General features: G+C 53.0%; 1 protein-coding gene across 2 annotated transcripts in view; it reads right to left on the reverse strand.

The window, feature by feature from the left end:
- Positions 1 to 814: 814 nt before the first annotated feature.
- Positions 815 to 18,648, reverse strand: part of STXBP1 (syntaxin binding protein 1) — a 67,862-nt gene continuing 50,028 nt past the window's right edge. The window contains exons 14-20 of one of the 2 annotated variants that reach the window (XM_070378951.1): positions 17,584 to 17,722; positions 16,607 to 16,716; positions 15,168 to 15,269; positions 13,580 to 13,665; positions 10,771 to 10,925; positions 9,124 to 9,249; positions 815 to 2,775 (exon numbers count right to left, since the gene is read on the reverse strand). In XM_070378951.1, coding sequence (XP_070235052.1) covers positions 9,140 to 9,249; positions 10,771 to 10,925; positions 13,580 to 13,665; positions 15,168 to 15,269; positions 16,607 to 16,716; positions 17,584 to 17,722 — 702 coding nt within the window. In that variant the 3' untranslated portion in view covers positions 815 to 2,775; positions 9,124 to 9,139. The remainder of the gene's footprint in view (positions 2,776 to 9,123; positions 9,250 to 10,770; positions 10,926 to 13,579; positions 13,666 to 15,167; positions 15,270 to 16,606; positions 16,717 to 17,583; positions 17,723 to 18,648) is intronic. The other variant, XM_070378952.1, reaches the window with a different exon arrangement.

An 18,648-nucleotide genomic window follows, 5' to 3' on the forward strand; every position in this document is an offset into this window, starting at 1 on the left:
ATCCACTCCAGTACTCTTGCCTGGAAAATCCCATGGATAGAGGAGCCCGGTAGGCTACAGTCCATGGGGTCACAAAGAGTCGGACACGGCTGAGCAACTTCACTTTCCTTTCACTTTAGCAGCATTACCTCTGGTGCCACTTTTTCCTCCAAGGAGTGTAATTCTGCTGTCTGTTGTTTGGGTTTCTCCCACACCTTTAGGGATGGACTTAATTGGTTTAATTCTAAAATGTATTCTTTTGTGATTGGTATTGGGGGAATTTGCTTGACTTATGGATGAGGTCACCATGCTTCATTTGAAATTGATTGAAATATTCCCAGTGTCACCATGAGCCTAACGTAAGGGTCCCCCTCTTCACGCTGGGCCAAACTCATCACAGTCTCCCCAAGTCACCAACAGGCTTCATGCCTTCCAGATCTGAAAGTTCATTGGAAGGCTAGGTGGTGTGGCAGCAGGAAGAGAGAACACTAAGGCTGATGCAGTGACCGCATCACATGCCCTGAATGCACCGTCACCACAGGCTCATGGATGGGGCCACCTGCCGAGACGCAGCCCTGCCGTCTCCGAGGCTGAGAGACAACCTACATACAGAGAACTGCCCGCTCTCAGGCAGTGTGGTGCACACTCTGCGGATTGTCTGCAGACTCCAGACGGCCCTAGATCCTAGTAGTGGCAGTGACCTGGATCCAGAAGGCTCCACGCCACGGCCGGGGGCAGCTGGGCTCCTCCCCACTGGACCATCGATGAAGCCTTTCTCCTCCTGCTCCCCAAGAGAAACCGGGTGGCGAGTCACCCTGGACACCATGAACGGGCGCTGATTTATTTCTTTATTAGACTCGAGTGCTTTAGTACAGAACGGTACAGAGATGATACACGTTTGTGCTTCAATACTTTCAAACACTGAGATTCTGATAATTTCAAGGTAAACAAGTTTCAAGACAGACTAGCTTTTTTTAAAATATCCTTTTGATAAATTATTTTTTATATAAATAACAGAGAAAGGAAAACCAACGTGTTGGACAAACAAGGTCCTGAAGCATGAGCGTCGTTTGGTCAAGGGAAGGGGACAAAACAAGCAGTTTTAACAGGAAGAAACCAAGGCAGGTCCTTACAGTCTGTCCTAAGGAAATAAGATCTTGTAAGGAAGGGCAGGGGGGCAGGGACACAGACCTGAAAACTAATCTGAGTGCAAAGGGGGAAGATTTCAAAGCCTTGAGAAGAGAACGCCACGATGCACCTAACGGGCGGGTGGAGGATATATTCTGAAAGGGGAGGGGGTAGCGGAGAACTAGCACACACACGTTTGCAATGACAATGCCACAAGACAGTAATATACACACACGGTCTGGGGGGGTTCAAGGGCGTGGGGGGTGGGTGCGCGGGACATTTTTTGTGACTTCCACTGTCGTTATAGTTCACAGCAGCAGCAGAAAAGAGTGTGCTCCCTTCCGGAGAACGAGCCGCTGAGTCCTGAGGATGAGGAGACATCCTTCCTGCATTGGCCTCTTTGATTTCTGCATCAACAGCTAAGTTTTATACAGCTACATCTTTATACAGAGTAAAATGATTGTTTTCTTCTTACAAGCATGATGACAAATGACCCCACACTACACAAAATAAAGTATTAGGGAGTATCTTAAACAGAGGATGATCTGGGGTGCGATTGGGGTCTGTGTAAAGCCAGCAGGCTACTCTTCGTGTAGTTTGAAGCCTCAGGGGCACGGACAGGAAAGGGACCTCTGAACCAGGAGCCTGCAGGACCCTCCCAGTCCTAGTCCGTTGCTGAGCCATAAGCTCTACCCAAGCTGACCTCACTAAGAAAGAGGAGCTCTGGTGGTGGTGTCGGGGGTGATGCCTGGGGAAGGATGGGGTCTGAAGGAGCAGGTCTAACTGGAGACCCAGGTCCCCAGTGGAAGCCTGCTCCTCTCTCATCCAGGCACGGTGATAGACCGCAGACAGGACCACAGCGCTGTGGCTGTGGCCAGGGAGGGCGCTGAGACAGGGCACCCAGCCCGACTTCCTGTGGCCCAACCCCTACCCCCCACCCCCAGCACCGGGGGATGGGGGGAGTGAGCCCCTTGCGGGGAGAGAGCAGAGGCTGGCTCCAGTGCAAACCTCTCGAGATGTCACCTGAGCTTCACTTCCAAGCTCACGTGAATGAGAGCCGGCACCGAGGGGGAGGAACTGGAGTGAAGAGAAAAGACACCCTCAGTTTGACATACTCCAAGAATGGAAAGCTCAGTGATTCCCAACACGAACAGGAGCGACCCCAAATGGGTTCTTAAAAACACCCAAACGTCTACCTTCCCATATGCAAGCAAATGTGCACACGTCACGCTGGGCTATGTACAAGGTCATAAAATCCTGACTAATGGGGAGGAGGTGTCCATTCACCCTAAACGGTTCCAGGAACCCGATGGCAGCATGGCCCTCGTCCCAAACGTCTCCTCCAGGATACACGTAGAAGGGACTCTTAAAGAAAAAAAATCAAAAAACAATGCATTCTTTTGTTTCAAACAAGAAGAAGAGGGCATCACCAAACACGAGAACGCAGCGGCGACAGTGCCGGCCGGGCGTGCAGAGCTGGGGGAGGCGGTAGAGGGAGGAGGGGTCAGCAAAGGGACCAAGGCGGTCGGGGCTGCGAGCACTTCGGGGAGAGGGTTCGGTTTTGTTTGGAGGGGCGGCTTATTTTTTAACTGCTTATTTCTTCATCTGTTTTATTCAGTTTCTTCAGCGTGTCCAGCAGTTTCTGTGGGGTGAGAATGTGCGTGGATCCTGGGGAGGCAGAAAACACCTGTGAGCTTGCCGCCTCTGGTTTCAAACACTTTTCCCCTCCCCTGCCCTTGTCCATTCCCACAGCTGCAGCCGCCCCCTCCCCTCCCCTGGCCTCGGTCGAGTGGACACAGAGAGGGGGGTGGGGGCTGGGGTTTGGGGCCACATCACAACTGGCCCAGGAGACATTTGGGGGTCATGGGTGAACAGAACACCTCCTCTGGCTCAGGCAGGGTCCCCCGGGCTGTACCGAGGAAGGTGCTGTCTCTCCAGCTGGGCTCAGTGCTGTCTCCCAGGGGACAGGGCAGCCATCCTTCTAATTCTCTCCTGAACTCAAGGTGAAGCCAGGGAGAGAAGTGCCAAACCACATGGCGGGGAAGAGGGGGGTGAACAGGGCAGCGGTTCGCAGGGGGGCTGTGTGTGGAAAGAGAGGTCCAGGTCGGAAGGAAGGGGGTGGACAGAGCACCCAGGGGAAGCCACCGTGCTCGGGGAGCCAGCTGGCTGGGGCTTCATGGTGGGAGGGACCTCAGGTGTGAAAGGGGGAGGGCCGGGGAACCTGAGGCCTTACCTTGCAGAGACCCGCACATTGTAAGAGGTTAGAAATGCTTGCAAAAATTTAAGCTAATGGAATTAGATATAATTCTACTGCAAAAATAAAAAAAATAAAAATAAATGAAGTCCTTTTTCATAAAGAGAGATCTAATAAGTGCAGTAAAAAAAGATGCATGGATCGTGTGGTTAGGACATGGACTTACTCAAAAACAACAGAAGTGACTGGTGTGTGAGCATGACGCCTGCACGCATGCAGCAGAAGGCTTCAAAGAAAGAGATCCCGGTGGGAGAGAACTGAACAAAAGAGACCCGTCCTTGAAAATGTGCCTCCCTGGAGATGCGGGCAAGGGTGCAGGCCTTCCTGGGAAGAGGGGACCAGAAACCACAGGAGGCCAGATTTCCACCCTGAAGGCGGGCAGAAGAAGGCTTTGGTGGGATCCTGGGGAGTAATTCCAAATAGCAGGGTCTGTATGCCTTTGACCGCTACTTGCGCAGCTGACCTGACGGCTGGCACTGCAGACCAGGAGAACACTGGAGAAGCCGTCTCTGGTGTGAGAGACTTCTCTGCAGCTCAAGCCCCAGCCACTGCTCTGAGTAAGGAACCAGTCCCTTCCTGGCTGCTTCCCTGAGGGGCCGAGCGTGATGTCCCGAGCGAGCGTGCAGCCCGTGCCAGCCCTGTGCCCAAGCTGACTCTTTCTGCAGACTCAAGGCTCCTTTGGCAAAGGCGACACCAGTTTCAACAGGGTGTCCCTGTCTCCCTCGAAGACACTCATTTCTGTGACCTTATGAATCTTCCTGCAGGTCCTAAAGGTCAAAGGCCTCATCCCTAGATGAGGTAATAGGAATAAATGTTACCAAATTCTGACCAGGACCACTGGCAGAATGAAAGTCTCCAAGTCTCAGCTCGATGCAGTTTAGGTATCTACAGCTGAGAGATGGCTGCTGGGAACTCTAGGCTGGGATTACCTTGGGGGCTTCCTAGGCTATGCACATGCCAGAAAAACCATCCTTAACGTCCTCCCTGACAGCCATCCACTGGATTCCAGGAAACAAGAGGAAAGACTGGATTTAAAGGGGAATCAAAAGGCCTCTGATCAGATGTCTAGACCATCGTGCTTCCTAACCTTGCTTCCGTGCAGATTCAGGGCTGGGGGGAGGCCAAAAAGAGGTGAAGGAATTCATTCTTTAGAACTGGATATTATCTGATCGTCTGGTGCTCCCAGTCTTTCACTGAAAACAGACAACATCCAGGACCAAGTGAAAGTGTTAGTCGTTCTGTCGTGCCCTACTCTTTGCGACCCCATGGACTGTAGCCCTCCGGGCTCCTCTGTCCATGGGATTCCCCAGGCAAGAATACTGGAGTGGGCTGCCATTCCTGTCTCCAAGGGGATTTCCTTGACCCATGGATGAAACCCGGGTCTCCTGCATTAGCAGGCAGATTCCTTATGATCTGAGCCAGGACCAAGAGTATCAGGTAACCAGTGAGGCCTCTAGGGCTCCTCACACAGGCATGCTCCTGTCCCTTTAAAGGATGCAGACCAGCTGGTGTTAATCTGAAATCACCTGAGACCCATTCCTGCCACGCAATCAGCGATATGCTGATCAAACTTAATACCCTGGTCAAACTTCTCAGCACCACAAACACTGCAAACGTTCTCACTTGAACCCAAAGGTGGCCGACCATGCAGGCCCTCTAGAACCACTCCGAGGGTCCCCCTTATCCTACATAACCGCAAATCTGAAATGTGAACGGTGATCTTCAAAACAAAGTCATCCAAAGACTGTCAAAGCTTGTGGTCACAGTGAGCTCTGCCAGGACAAAATCCTTCCTCCTCACTGACAGCATCTGAAAACCAGAAGACTTCTGACAGATCAGCTGATCCAGCTGGTTCTGGAATTGCCCGAATCAATCCTGCAGACTCAGACTATTGAGGGCAGTGTCAGGGAATAGTAGGTTTAAACTGCACATTTAAGAGCAGCCCAGGTGAGTGAGATGATCTGCCAGGTGTGGGAAGACAGTGGCCTTGCCCACCGGCATCCTACAGATGAGAAAAAGATGCTCATGCCGGTGGGGCATGTTGGTGGCACAGCCAGGCCTAGAAGCCATGCCTCTGCTGTTGATTCTGGGGGCCCTGTGGCCTCCTGCCCTGGGAGGGGATGTGGAAGGCAATGTTCAAACAGCAGCTGGGCACTGGGTCAGCTCTGAATTCAGATTCAAATCTGAGTCCCATTGAAAAAATGGAACTTATCTGACCTTGATCTAAAATAAAGCAAAGTGTTCAACATAAAAACAAAACAAAAAAACTTCTTCCCCTTGTAAGTGCTGTGTAATAGGTCTAAGTCGGCCTTGCAGCTCCTTTCATTAGCTTCTGACCGTTTTCTGGACATTCGCTAATAGTCAATCCTTTTAACATAAACCATCCACAGCACCAAGGTGCAGAGCTGATCAAAATATTTCATTTCTTGGTTGGGAGGAATGATGGATTGATTAGTGGGGACTGAGCTGAGACTTGGTGGCATCTATATGCTTAGTTATCCACGCCTTCCCCCTTTGGCCAGGGCCAGGTGGAGCAGGCCTCAGCTCCAGGACAGAAAGGGGTCAGGAGGAGAGGGAGGGGCCAGGAGGAGAGGGAAGGGCCAGAAGGAGGGGCGAGAAGAGGGAGGGGCCAGGAGGAGAGGGAAGGGCCAGAAGGAGGAGGGGCGAGGAGAAGAGGGAGGGGCCAGGAGGGTGGAGCACAACACTGGCATCCACACACAGAGCCCAGGAGAGCACTCCTGGGCCCACGTTCACTGCTGAGCAGGGAAAGGGGAAAGGGAAGGGGAAGTCGCTCAGTTGTGTCTGACTCTAGCGACCCCATGGACTGCAGCCTACCAGGCTCCTCCATCCATGGGATTTTCCAGGCAAAAGTACTGGAGTGGGGTGCCATTGCCTTCTCCGGTGCCACCTGGGAAGCCCTTAAAAATTGAATGAAAGTTAAAGTGAAGTCGTTCAGTCGACTCTTTGCGACCCCATGGACTATAGATTACCAGGCTCCTCAGTCCATGGGATTTTCCAGGCAAGGGTACCAGAGTGGGTTGCCATTTAAACCCATCTCTAAAAGCTAAGTTTCTGCTCACACTGATGTGTGGGACACCACCCTGCCTCTCCAACACCCTGTATTGTTCTAGGCTTTAGTCACTTGGACAATTACAACAGAAGTGGGCAGGCTGGACATTCATCTGCTTTTTAACTTCCCTGGGATGAGGACTTGGAGAAGGCAATGGCACCCCACTCCAGTACTCTTGCCTGGAAAATCCCATGGATGGAGGAGCCTAGTAGGCTGCAGTCCATGGGGTCACTAAGAGTCGGACATGACTGAGCGACTTCACTTTCACTTTCATGCATTGGAGAAGGAAATGGCAACCCACTCCAGCGTTCTTGCCTGGAGAATCCCAGGGACGGGGGAGCCTGGTGGGCTGCCATCTATGGGGTTGCACAGAGTCGGACACGACTGAAGTGACTTAGCAGTAGCAGGGATGAGGACTCTGTGCCTCGATTTTTCTTAACTGAACTCTAAAATACAGCGCTGCCCAATAAAGCATCTCAGAAGCCAAGAACATACAGTCTGTAGTGCTCTCTCTGCTCTAATGGCAGCCAAGACACTCTCTGCTGATTGAATGTAAAACGGAGAAAGCAAAGGAGAGGTGTCTCCGATTGCAAGGAATCCCAGGACAAATCCGAGCAGGAACCCTTGGGGTCTGGGTTTGTGATTCTTTCTGACTCTGCAAGGGGTCTGCCAGGGCTGTGGTCATGTCCTTTGCTGCTGCTGCCGCTAAGTCACTTCAGTTGTGTCCGACTCTGTGCGACCCCATAGACGGAAGCCCAACAGGCTCCCCCGTCCCTGGGATTCTCCAGGTAAGAACACTGGAGTGGGTTGCCATTTCCTTCTCCAATGCGTGAAAGTGAAAACTGAAAGCAAAGTCACTCAGTCGTGTCCGACTCTTAGCGACCCCATGGACTGTAGCCTACCAGGCTCCTCCACCCATGGGATTTTCCAGGCAAGCGTATTGGAGTGGGATGCCACTGCCTTCTCCGCATGTCCTTTGAGAAGTCTCGAAATACAGCAAATGCTGTCCACCTACCTGCCATCTGCATGAGAACCAGATCTCTCTGATTACCATCCTATCAAGGTGCTTCTTAAGGATGACTTTTTTTTTTTAACACTTGCTTTTATTCATCACCCACTGGCCTCGTTTTCTAGGCAAAGGCAGCCTGGGCAGGATGGCAGATAGCCCAGCGCCACGGCCAGCCTCACTGTCCTGGCTTGCAGGCCCTTGCTGCTCCTCACCTCCCTACTGCCCCGGGGCAGCTATCTCTCCGCCAAGGCAAAGAAAGAGGGATGAACAACCCCGCCTCAAGGGCCAACCTTTAGAGCAGGTCCTTCATAGATGGAGCTCATTCTTTATAAAATAAACAAGCATACTTCTGACATTACCCAGCCAGGGTTCTGATGTTCACTCCCCAGAGAATGGAGGGAGGGCTTGCCAGAGAGTGGGGCAGGGCTGCCTGGTTTGAGTCTCCAACTGAACGACGGCATCACAGAGTCCGAGGGGCTCTGCGATCCAGCCTCCCTGTGTTCTGTAGCCCAGTGGGAGTAACCTCCCCCACTCACACAGGTGCTTGTGGCCAAGCTGGGGCTAGAGTCCTGGTCTGTCTGCTACTCACTCACAGGTGGCTCACAGGGCACATCTCAGCCTGGGGGTGGGGGTGGGGGAGGGGACATTTCCAGGGTCCGTGGTCAGTGGAGTAGAGGAGGGCATGCACACAAGATGTGGCCTCATCACAGTGTGTAGTGAAGCTGAGAAACGACGCATGCTGCAGTGAGGCCTTTGGGGCCAGTCTGCCGTCTGAACAGGTTGGGGAGGTTCCCAGCACGATAGAAGAGTGGAAAAGAGAGAGCAAGGAACTCTTACTCTCTCAAGGGCAAGAATAAAACCTGGATAACCTACCAAACCCACAACAGGTTCCCAGGTAACTGAGATAAAGGCATGAGCTCGTGGGAGAGGATACGCTCTTCAAAACAGCACATAGTGTTGAGAACAGATTTCTACCCAAAGGCTCTCAATCTGACTAGGAGACTCCAGCTGCAGAGAGGGGTATGCTTCTCAACTCTTGGAAGGACCCACAGGGGAATTAAAAGCCATTACCGAAAGAGCAAATGGCTAGTAAGTGCCGCTTTCCCTAGACCAGGAGACACCAGCTCTTTCCACTGGTGGCTGGAGTTCACCACAAACCAGGTGGCTTACGACCCCATCACCCCTTAGAAATTGTTCCTTGGGATAAGTGCCTGACCTGGGCAAAATGTATTGACACATTTAACTACCACAGACTGGGGGTCTGTTCCGGCGCCCTGTGCCAAGCCTTCCTCATCATCAGGAATTCACCCCACAGCCAGCAGGCTTAGGTGCCGTGCCTGCAGCATCCCTCCATGTCCAGCCCCCTCTGGAGGGCTGTGCATAGCGGTTGTGATCATTTAAAGCTCAGGGGGCTGCAGCTGTCTGAGCAGCAGGTGACCTGTGGCGTGAGCGAGCTGGCAAGCCAGAGCCCAGCGGCGCTCGGGCAGGGTTGGTGAAGGGCAGCATCAGGACACATTTTCAATCGGTGTGAAGAACTGCAAGCATTTTCTCGTTAAAAGAAAATCAAATAAATAATAAACTGAAAAGGGCAAAAAAATAAAAAGAAAAGAAAGAGTGACGGAATAAATCAAAGAAAACCCTTCAGAGTGGAAGAGTTTCTTCTGTGTAATAAGCTGCTTTTACTTTGTTTCTCTGGCTCTCACTCCATTGTTGGAGCCTGATCCTCAAAAGATACCCTAGAGGACTCCCGGAAGTCGGGGTGTCTCAGGTCCATGAGAAATTTGGTGGGAGTGAGAATATGAGTAGAACCTGCGGGAGAACAGAGGCCGGCTGACTGCTTGAACACAGGTACGTTACAGGAGCATGCCAACTTAGGCCTACGTTTATGCAGCCAATGAGGTGCGAGAGAGCGAGCCGCATGCGCACACGCGAGGTGCACACGCGGCGCACGCGCACACGGGCCGCGAGGACGGCGGGCGGGCGGGCATGCAAGCACATAGCGGGCAGGGCCGCATAGCGGGCGTCGGCGGTCTGCACCAGGCCTCTCCACCCATCTGCACGGGTGACCGTGTCTCCCCGGGTCTCCACCTCCCGACAGGGACCCTCAGGTCAGGCCAGCGTGGAAGAGGGGGTTACAACGAAGCCTGGCTGGGACGCGTCGGCCCAGGAGAGCTGTGTTTGAGCAGAACTAGCCAACACGCTCATGCAACACGTATGGAAGCCAAAAACACAGAGAGCTCCGCCACGGGGGGCCTATGTAACCAAAAAAGGAGAAAACCCAGGGAGAAATGGTGGCCAGAGAGGCTTCTGGGAGTAGGGAGGGCCGGGGGTAGGGGTGGGGATGTGCAATCTCCCCCCTGAATGGTGGGATCTGGAAGCTCAGAGTTGTGAAGACAGTGCCAGGTCCGTCTTGATGCACCCAGGAAGGGCCACGTGGACTGGTTCCCCCCAAAGTGGAGGTATAAAAGTGACACCTCTTACTGAGCTAAGGGGCAAGGGCAGGGCCCGGCCAGGAGAGGAGGTGCTAGTCATCTCTGGTCAGTTAATGCCAAGAGGCACCCTGGGCAGAGGCAACTCCATTTTGTTAAGGGCACAAGAAAGAAGGCATTTGGAGAAAGCAAAGATTTTTCTCAATGTTTCCTCTTCGGGCGGAGAAACTGGGGAGGCTCCTGTAGACATGAAAAAGGGGAAAATCTTCTCCTGCTGCCTTAAGTCAGCTCTTAGGAGCTGCTTCCTTTCTTCTGGAAAACCAGCAGGGATATGATAGACCCTGAAGTGGTAGGAGCTGGCTGGGGCAGCCCTCAGCAGAGCCGAGAAGCCAGGTGGATACATTTTGAGCAGTATCTGCTTGCACGCCTGGACTATGTATCTCTAACTGACAGGTACCGGGGCCAGGGCTCATTGACCTGTTCACTGAGCATCTTCCGGACGTGAGGCTCGAGGCCAAGAAACTGACATGCCCCTCCACCCCAGGCCCAATTTAGGCTGTAAGTGGGTGCCCTTAACCCAATTTTGGTGGGTGAGGAAATCGCAGCCTGGAGAGGGCGGCACTTTTGAGGGGGCCCGAGTGGCAGTGACAGAGCAGGAACATTGAGTCTGTTGGGGCCTGGGACCAGGCACTTCCCACCATGGGGCTGCCGCTTGTCAAGAAGCAGAGCAGACCTGAGGAAGGGCCCCTTCACCCCTCCGTGGCTGCTGTCCACAGACGTGTCTAGAGGCAAAGTGTTGCAGGGGCAGCGGAGAACTGGAGATAGGATGAAACACCAAAGCGTGGAATGGAGTCACAGTGCATGAAGCAGCCCTTCCCTCTAGAAAACACGGCCCACTCACCTATGAGCACTTCCCACTTGCCGTTGGCTTGGGTCACCTCGTAAGCACAGCGCATCTCGTTCAGGCTCACGCCCCCCAGAATGAAGATAATAAGGCGTGGACCACTGCGGTACTCCCCGGGGGCCTTGTTCTTATGCCAGTGCCCATAGCGGGCGCTGGGGAGGGAGGGAGGGAGGGGGAGGGGGAGAGAAGGATGTTAATCATGTGTATCTGTATATATAGCATTTATACTTCATTATTCCATGATGTAATTCCCCTGGTGGCTCAGATTCCGGTAAAGAATCGGCCTGCAATGCAGGAGACCCGGGTTTGATCCCTGGGTCGGGAATATCCTCTGGAGAAGGGCATGGCAACCCACTCCAGTATTCTTGCCTGGAGAATTCCATGGACAGAGGAGCCTGGCAGGCTACAGTCCACGGGGTCGCAAAGAGTTGGACACGACTGAGCAACTCACACTTTCATTCCATGACATAGGACTCCTTCTATACACCAGTGACTAAAAACAGAGCAGATGCTTAGCAAGTGCTGTCTGAACTGGACGGCAGTGCAAAATTATCAAGCGCTTTGGCTGCTGGGAGAAAAATCATCACGAGCGCCCGTCCTGTGACCCTGTCATTCTCTTAGAAACAAGCAGGCAACAGACAGGTTCAGGTCGGCTTTAAAGCCAGAGGCTCAGCGCCTCCACCCACTGGATGATGGTCCTGGTGTCTCTCCCAAGTTGTAGAGTTCTGGGACACTCTGCTGGAAGGAGCAGCGACCATAGTCTCGGGCCTGTCTGCAGCTGGCACATTGATTCACCAGGCAGATGTACACTGCAGGCCTCACAGGGCCACCCCAGCACCGAGGAGCTAACCCTAGTGAGATCCCAAGAGCTCGTGGCTTAACTGAAGTGGTGGGTCGAGGACAGTGCAGGGAGGAGGAGGGTCTGCCTTGCACTGCATGGAGAGGAGCTCAGTGCCGTGGGGACAGGCACAGGGAAGGGCCATCTAGCACCACCTGGGTGTCAACGGGGAAGGATTCCTGGAGGAGGTGGTGCTGAGCTGCCTCCTGAAAGACGGGCATCTCAGCGGCCAGACAGTTCCCCAGTTCCTCCTCCTCTGCCCTGGCTTTCAATGGGCCTTCACCTTGTCCTCAGAAACAGTGAGAAATGGGCTGCTTCCAGGTTAAGAAAAATGAGGAAAACAAAAATCAAAACACAATGAGGAGAGCAAGGCTCCTCTGGACAGTGGAACCTTCGCCCTTCTTCCTGACTTACAACAGCATTGAAGTCACTTTCCAAATCTTGAAGGCCCTGGGAGCCCGCCTGGACCAGCCCCGAGGATCACAGTCATTTTGTTTTGCCTGTGAGATCATTTGTCTGCCTTAGTCGGCAGTCTGGCTGTGACACCACGGGGGATTTTGCATTCTACTCCAGTGTTGGCAATAAACATTTGGCCTCCACTGGCATCGGGGTGGGGGAATGTGCCATGCAGGCCTGAGAGTCCCGACAGAAGAGGGGTGAAGAGAGAAGACGGGCAGGGAAAGTATGCGTAGAGGGACGGAGGTGTGTGTTCTACAAAGTCTGACCTGGGAACCTGGGCCACACAGAAGAGGGCAGCAGAGAGTCAAGGGGACCTGTGTTCACAGTGTGAGTCCCAGGGACTGGCCCGTGGACACACGGCCCACAGCGCACAGCAGGAAAGACTTCTGGATGAAGACAGCAAGGTGGTGCATGAGAGGAGGAGTTTTCAAAAACATACACATGAGGCATCGTGGGCAGCCAAGAAAACACAGAGGGCTGGAGGACTGGGAGATGGAAGCATGGACTGCTTTCTGCTCACATCTCCAACCTGAGAAATGTCTGAGCATCAGCAGGCACATGGACAGGAAAGGCCGGGGGCTGTAATTTTTCCATTATTTTCTGTAACACCTTTATGGACAGGTAACTCATGTATCATACAATTCACTTGTTTAAATTGTAGAATTCTCTGGTGTTCAGTATAGTCACAGAACTGTGAGCCATCACCACAATTTTAGACCATTTTTAGACCATTTCACCACCCCCCCAAAAGAAACCCTGTACCTAGTAGCAGTAACCCCTGTCTCCCAGCCCTCACCCCTGTTCCCAGCAACCACTTATCTACTTCTCTCTTGAGACTTGCCCATTCTAGACATCTCATATAGACAGAATGATAGAATATGTGGGCTTTAGTGACTGGCTTCTTTCACCTAGTATTTTCAAGGTTCAAGGTTGTAGCACGGATCAGTATTTCATTCCTATCTTTGGCTGAATGATACCCCATTGTATGAATGTACCATATGTTGTTTATCCATTCATCAGCTGATGGGACAGCGGGGTCATTCCCACTTTTGAGCTGTTATGAATAATACTGCTCGGAAGATTGCTGTACTGTCATTTTGAATGGGGTGGTTAGGGAAGAAGGGAGAAAATAATAATTGATTAAGGACCTGGAGGAGATAGCAGCCATGCGGATGTATCTGGGGACAGATCATTTCAGGCAGGGGGGGAAAGCAAATGCCAAGGCTCCTGAGGCAGAATTGAGCCTGGCATATTCCGGGGAGGGCAAGGAGGCTGATGTGGCTGAAGTGGAGGAGGAATAAGAGAGGAGTAAGGAGTGAGTCGAGATGGAACAGGAAGCCACGAGGTGGAGGGCCCCCCGGGCCACTGCAAGGACTTGGCCTGCACCCTGTGACGAGCAGCTGCGGGAGGGTTCCCGCAGGTCACTCGGGATCACGGCAGGACTACTGTGTGGCTGCCGTCCAGCCGGACACGGTCCTGCTCAGCCCTCTGCCCTTACTTGGTCCTCACCTCACAGCGGTGGTGCTGAAGGAGGCAGAGGAGCGGGTGGAGATGTACGGGTAGTGCTTGGTATCAAGTTTGTCTTCAATAGTGTCCTGGAAAGAAGAGAGACGGCTTTGACAAGGGCTGATGGAACCAAGGTAAGACGATTCCAAGGACCAGTCACTTAGCCAATCACGGCCAGCTCTGCAGGAGCTCCTCTGCCTGCTGGGGGGTGACTCCTGCCCTGCTGGGCGTGGAGCAGGTGCCCTGGGACCGGCGGATACAAGGAGATGAGTTTAAAGGTCTGCTCTTGAAGAGAAGTTATTTTTTTAAAACCCTGACTTAACTTTTCTTGCTTCTCTTTCAGTTTACTCTTTTCTCCCCTTTATATTCCATGTGAGGTTATAAATGTCCCATCCCTCCAGTAGGCTCCTGACCCTTGCATCCGTCTAGTAGCCACTACGCACAGGTTTCCAAGGGCCTATTGTCTGGTGGGTGGATACTGCTCCCCACCCTCTGCTGCCGAGAAGTCTCCACTCCCGACAGCTACTGTGTGGCACCCACACATGCCTCTTTGGGGGGCTGGGCGGAGAGAGGAAGAAGGAGCAGAGAGTGAAGGAGGGAATGAGGTGGGGGGTTGGCCTACTCTGCCAGGCAAAAAGATGTCACTGGTTTCTAGATGTCTCATGTTCACCCATCCTTTCCGTTTGTGGGATTTAAAAATAGGAAGCTGACGCACTCTGTATATTTAAAATATAGCTATTTTAGCATACAATTCAGTGGGGACACCTGGACTGCTATGAATTCGCAAAGGGATCCTGGGCGAGTCTCTTTATTCTCTGGACCTCAGTCCTGTCCAAGGGCAGCAGCTGGACAGCCCATCTCCAGGCCCCACTCCAGAGCTCCCGTGGGGCAGGGTTCTACAGTTTCCTTGACCTTGAACTACAAGGGGGAGGGGAGGGAGGGACACCTGGGCTACCTTCCCTTCACAGATGCAAAACACCATCTGTGCACAAGGCATGGTGCCAGAGGACATGGGAGGAGAGGGCGCAGGGCCAAGGTCTAAAACGATGACCCAACCCAGCGAGCGGCACACAAACACGCACAGAGCAGCTCTGACACCCGCTGCAGGAGGCCAGGGAGGCCTCTGTGGTGCTGGGCGCTCAGCTACGTGGTGCTCAGTGTGCGGAGACAGTGAGACCGGACGGGGACTTCGTAGAAAGGCAGGATTCAGGAGGTGGAGAGCGAGAACGTGCAGGCAGGGGATGATCTGAACAGAAAGGTGCTTGCCAGGGTCTCTGGCTGATGTGACAGGAGCAGCTGGGGGGCCTGGGGTCACTTTCTGAATGCCCTCCCTGCTGCTGTGCCCTCGGTGTGGAGCTCGCTACTCATATGACCTTCAGGCACTGCAATACCATCAAGGGGGCCCTACTCTGGGGCTGAATCATGTGGATCTGGGGAACCCGCGTCTGGCTGACTGTCTCCTGGGGCTGCTCTGCGCAAACCCTCCGAGGCCCAGATGCAAAGCCTCAGGTGTCACTGCCACCTGAGGGCAGGTGAGGCTGAAGCCCCCAGGCCCTGCAGGCCTCGCACCCTCGTCCCAGCCTGTGCTGACCTCCATGATGTCTTTGATGATTGGGGTCCATCGTGAGAGCTGGTAGGTCTGCTCGCTGATACGCTCCTTCCGCTCCGGCTTGCTCCTGCGACGCAGGGTGGACTGAAGGCAAACACATGACAGGCGGCTCTGAGTCAGCACCTGGGCCCACATGGCCCCGCTGGTCCCAGGGCTCCCTGTGGGGAATCAGCCTTGGAAAAAGGCTAACACGTGGAGAGGTTTTCCTGGAAAAGCCCAGACTATGCCCGTGGGCTCCAGCCCAAGAATCTGGAGCAAACTTGGTTCTTTTTTAATGCCTTAAAAAATGGCCAATGTGGCTCAAACATATAAGAACCGTTTTTTACAAAGGCAAGAAGTTAAAAAAAATAGTTTGTTGTCAATTACTGGAGAAGACTCTTGAGAGTCCCTTGGACAGCAAGGAGATCAAACCAGTCAATCTTAAAGATAATCAACCTTGAATACTCATTGGAAAGACTGATATTGAAGCTGACACTCTAATACTTCGGCCATCTGGTACGAAGAGCTGACTCACTGGAAAAGACCCTGATGCTGGGACAGACTGAAGGCAGGAGGAAAAGGGGGCGACAGAGGATGAGATGGTTGGATGGCATCACTGACTCAATGGACCTGAGTTTGGGCAAACTCAGGGAGATGGTGAAGGACAGAGAGACCTGGTGTGCTGCAGTCCATGGGTCACGAAGAGTCAGACACGACTTGGCCACTGAACAACAGAAGAAGAAAATCCTGCTCTGGTGAGACCTGTCCTTTGATTTTGCTTCAGCAGCACAGGGTGCACTGAGAGAATCATCTCCATTCTCATTTGGTCCCTTGAACACTAAATGACCCCCAGTCACAGGTCTCTGGTCTGGTGGCTCCGGAACAAAGCTCTTGACTCTAATAAGATTCCAGAAGGAGCCAACCTACAGCCCAGTTTTATCAGCACTGACTCCCTGCAGGAAGCAGGGTTCCTACAAGCAAGGTTCCTGGTAGGGGGCCCCTCCCGCCTCAGCCTCTTCTAGAGCTCACTGCCAGTTGGGCCCCTAAAACCTGCCCCAACTGGGTCCCGAGTCATTGCCAGAGTAGCAGACTCAAAGGTCTCAAGACGGCCTGACAGCAACCTCACAGAAGATGCTGAGTCTGAATGTCCTAACGGCTGAGCCAGGCTGACTCAAGACACGCAGGATGGAGCTGGTGTGTCTTGGGCTGGTTCACGGGCACAGCTCAGCTTCGAGACCACATGGTGCCTCTTTGATGTGCCCGCCTGGCTTCCCGGCACTACACCATGATTCTGTTTATACCTCTACACCTGCCTTCCTCTGATTTTTTCTTTCTCGATGTTGAGTGTGTGTATCATAAGCTGTGTTAAGGAAGTTAGGGGAGAAGAGATGAGAGCTGCCGCCTCCCCTGGGCTTCCCCCACAACACGAGGCTGGCGCTCACGTCTGTGACGATGGGCACCCCGAGGTGTGCCATGTTCGTGATGATCTCACTGTCCTCCGGCGGGATCTGAGCGTGCTGGATCAGTTTGTTCAGGTTTTCCTCAGTGATGCCTGCAAGAACAAAACCCTGATCACCATACCAGCCACTGTGCATCGCACACTCAGAAGCAGAGCCAAGTGCCTGGGGTGGGGGATGGCGCCCCCTCTCCTCCTTGGCATCAGTGGGAACTAATCCGCTCAATGTATCGACTTTACTGTAAGACAAGGCAGGGCCAGGACTCCTGTTCAACTCTAGCCACTCTGTCCTGGGCTATGACCACCAGCAACTGCCCCTCCTGACCTGTCTTTCCATCCGTCTCCTGCTTCTCAGCCGTCCCCACCATCCCGGGCCCACGTCACAGTCAGCTTGGACAAGAGAGTCTCTGTGTCCATCTTTTTGCACAGTGGACACTTATGGCAACTATATGTGCATAAAGATCCCTTATTTATGGGCACAGATTGGGGGCTTCCCTGGTGGTCCAGTGGCTAAGACTCCAGGTTCCCAGTGCAGGGGGCCTGGGTTTGATCCCTGGTTGGTGAACTAAAGATCCCGCATCCCACAGCAAGACCCAGTGCAGCCAAATAAAAACAAATAAATAAAGGCACAGATTACAAATGTGGGGTAAGTTAAAAGTCTCTGGCAGAAATGCTCTAATAAACTGGCTATACAGCTGATAGACTCTCCCTGCTGTCCTCACCCAGCCCTCTTCTCATTATCCTGTCCCTCTGACTAACTCTAGAATCACTGGGGGATACACAGCCTCTAGCTGCAGCTGATCTGCCTACATTTCTCCAGCTGTAAAGAGCCCCTCGGACCTTCCTATTAGACACCCTTTTCCTTGTCTCTTGAGCTGTTTTTCACTTTGTTCTCTCCCTCCCAGCTGCCTCATTTTCCCCAAGAAAGGGCCTGTCTCCTCTGTCATATCCGGCTGTTCCTACCATTCTTCAAAAAGATGTAGAGAAGGATGATGCGGATTTTGTCATAAGTGCTGACATTTGCATCCAGCAGAATGGGGACGATGGCTCTCATGGGGTCCTTGATCTTCTCCCCTTCAGCATCCGTGCCCATGGCCAGGTCCTGCAGAAAACACACCGTGTTGGCCCCATGGCAACAGTCTGGATAGACGGTAACTATTAGAAAACGGGCTGTCCGTGGATGTCTGTAATGTGTGGCTTGGTTGGGGAAGGTCAGTGACAGGTGCTTGAGCTCCCCCACATGCTGCAGTTAATCAGCACGGGTTTCCATGACATCGGTAAGAGCTGAGGAAAGCCCCAGGTTTCACTTTCCAAAACCAGAGACCACACAGATTTGCCATGTTGTTGAAAGGTAGGCTTTTCCCTCCAGGTGAGTGCCAGTGAGCCTGAGCTGATTCCTCAGGGAAAGCCTCAATCCCGGTAGGTCCCCAGGAGGGACACAGCCCTGCAGAGGGCTCGGGGCTTCAGGGGATGAAAAGCGTCAGTATTGTGAGGTGCCTCTGCCTGGCTAGACTCCTCCTGCTGTGCTTCCCCTGGCACAGAAGGGGGAGTTTTTTTTAAAAACTATTCTGGATTTTTTAAAAACTCTGCTTTTAATCTTCCAACACTTTTAGGGGGAAGAGAAAAAACATGGGCTTCCAAACCTGTACATCTCACTGAGGGAGATGAAGGAAGGGGAAGCTGACAACAGAACTGATGAAAAAGAGTGGAGTAAGCATAGTGTCTGCCACCCCCCATCGCCCATGACTCAGGCAAGAGGCAGATCCGTTCTCGACAGGCCCGAGAAAGCAGCACGTAGGTCTCGGCACATCCAGAACCATCTGGTCTTGTTCTGCAACTTTCTCTGTAGCTCTTACAGAAGTTGCCAGAAGATTGCCTTTTTTCTCTCAAAATCCCAGGAGCCTGCAACAAGTATGATCTCGAGTTGGGGTATCTCTACCCAGCCTGGATCAGAGGAAGGCAGGGCCCCCCCTCCTCTGAGGCCCCTTCAGCCCTCAGTGAAGCCTCAACAGACATCTGCACAGCAGG

This window comes from Bos mutus, chromosome 11, assembly GCF_027580195.1.
Source record: "Bos mutus isolate GX-2022 chromosome 11, NWIPB_WYAK_1.1, whole genome shotgun sequence".
NCBI classification, from domain to species: domain Eukaryota; kingdom Metazoa; phylum Chordata; class Mammalia; order Artiodactyla; family Bovidae; genus Bos; species Bos mutus.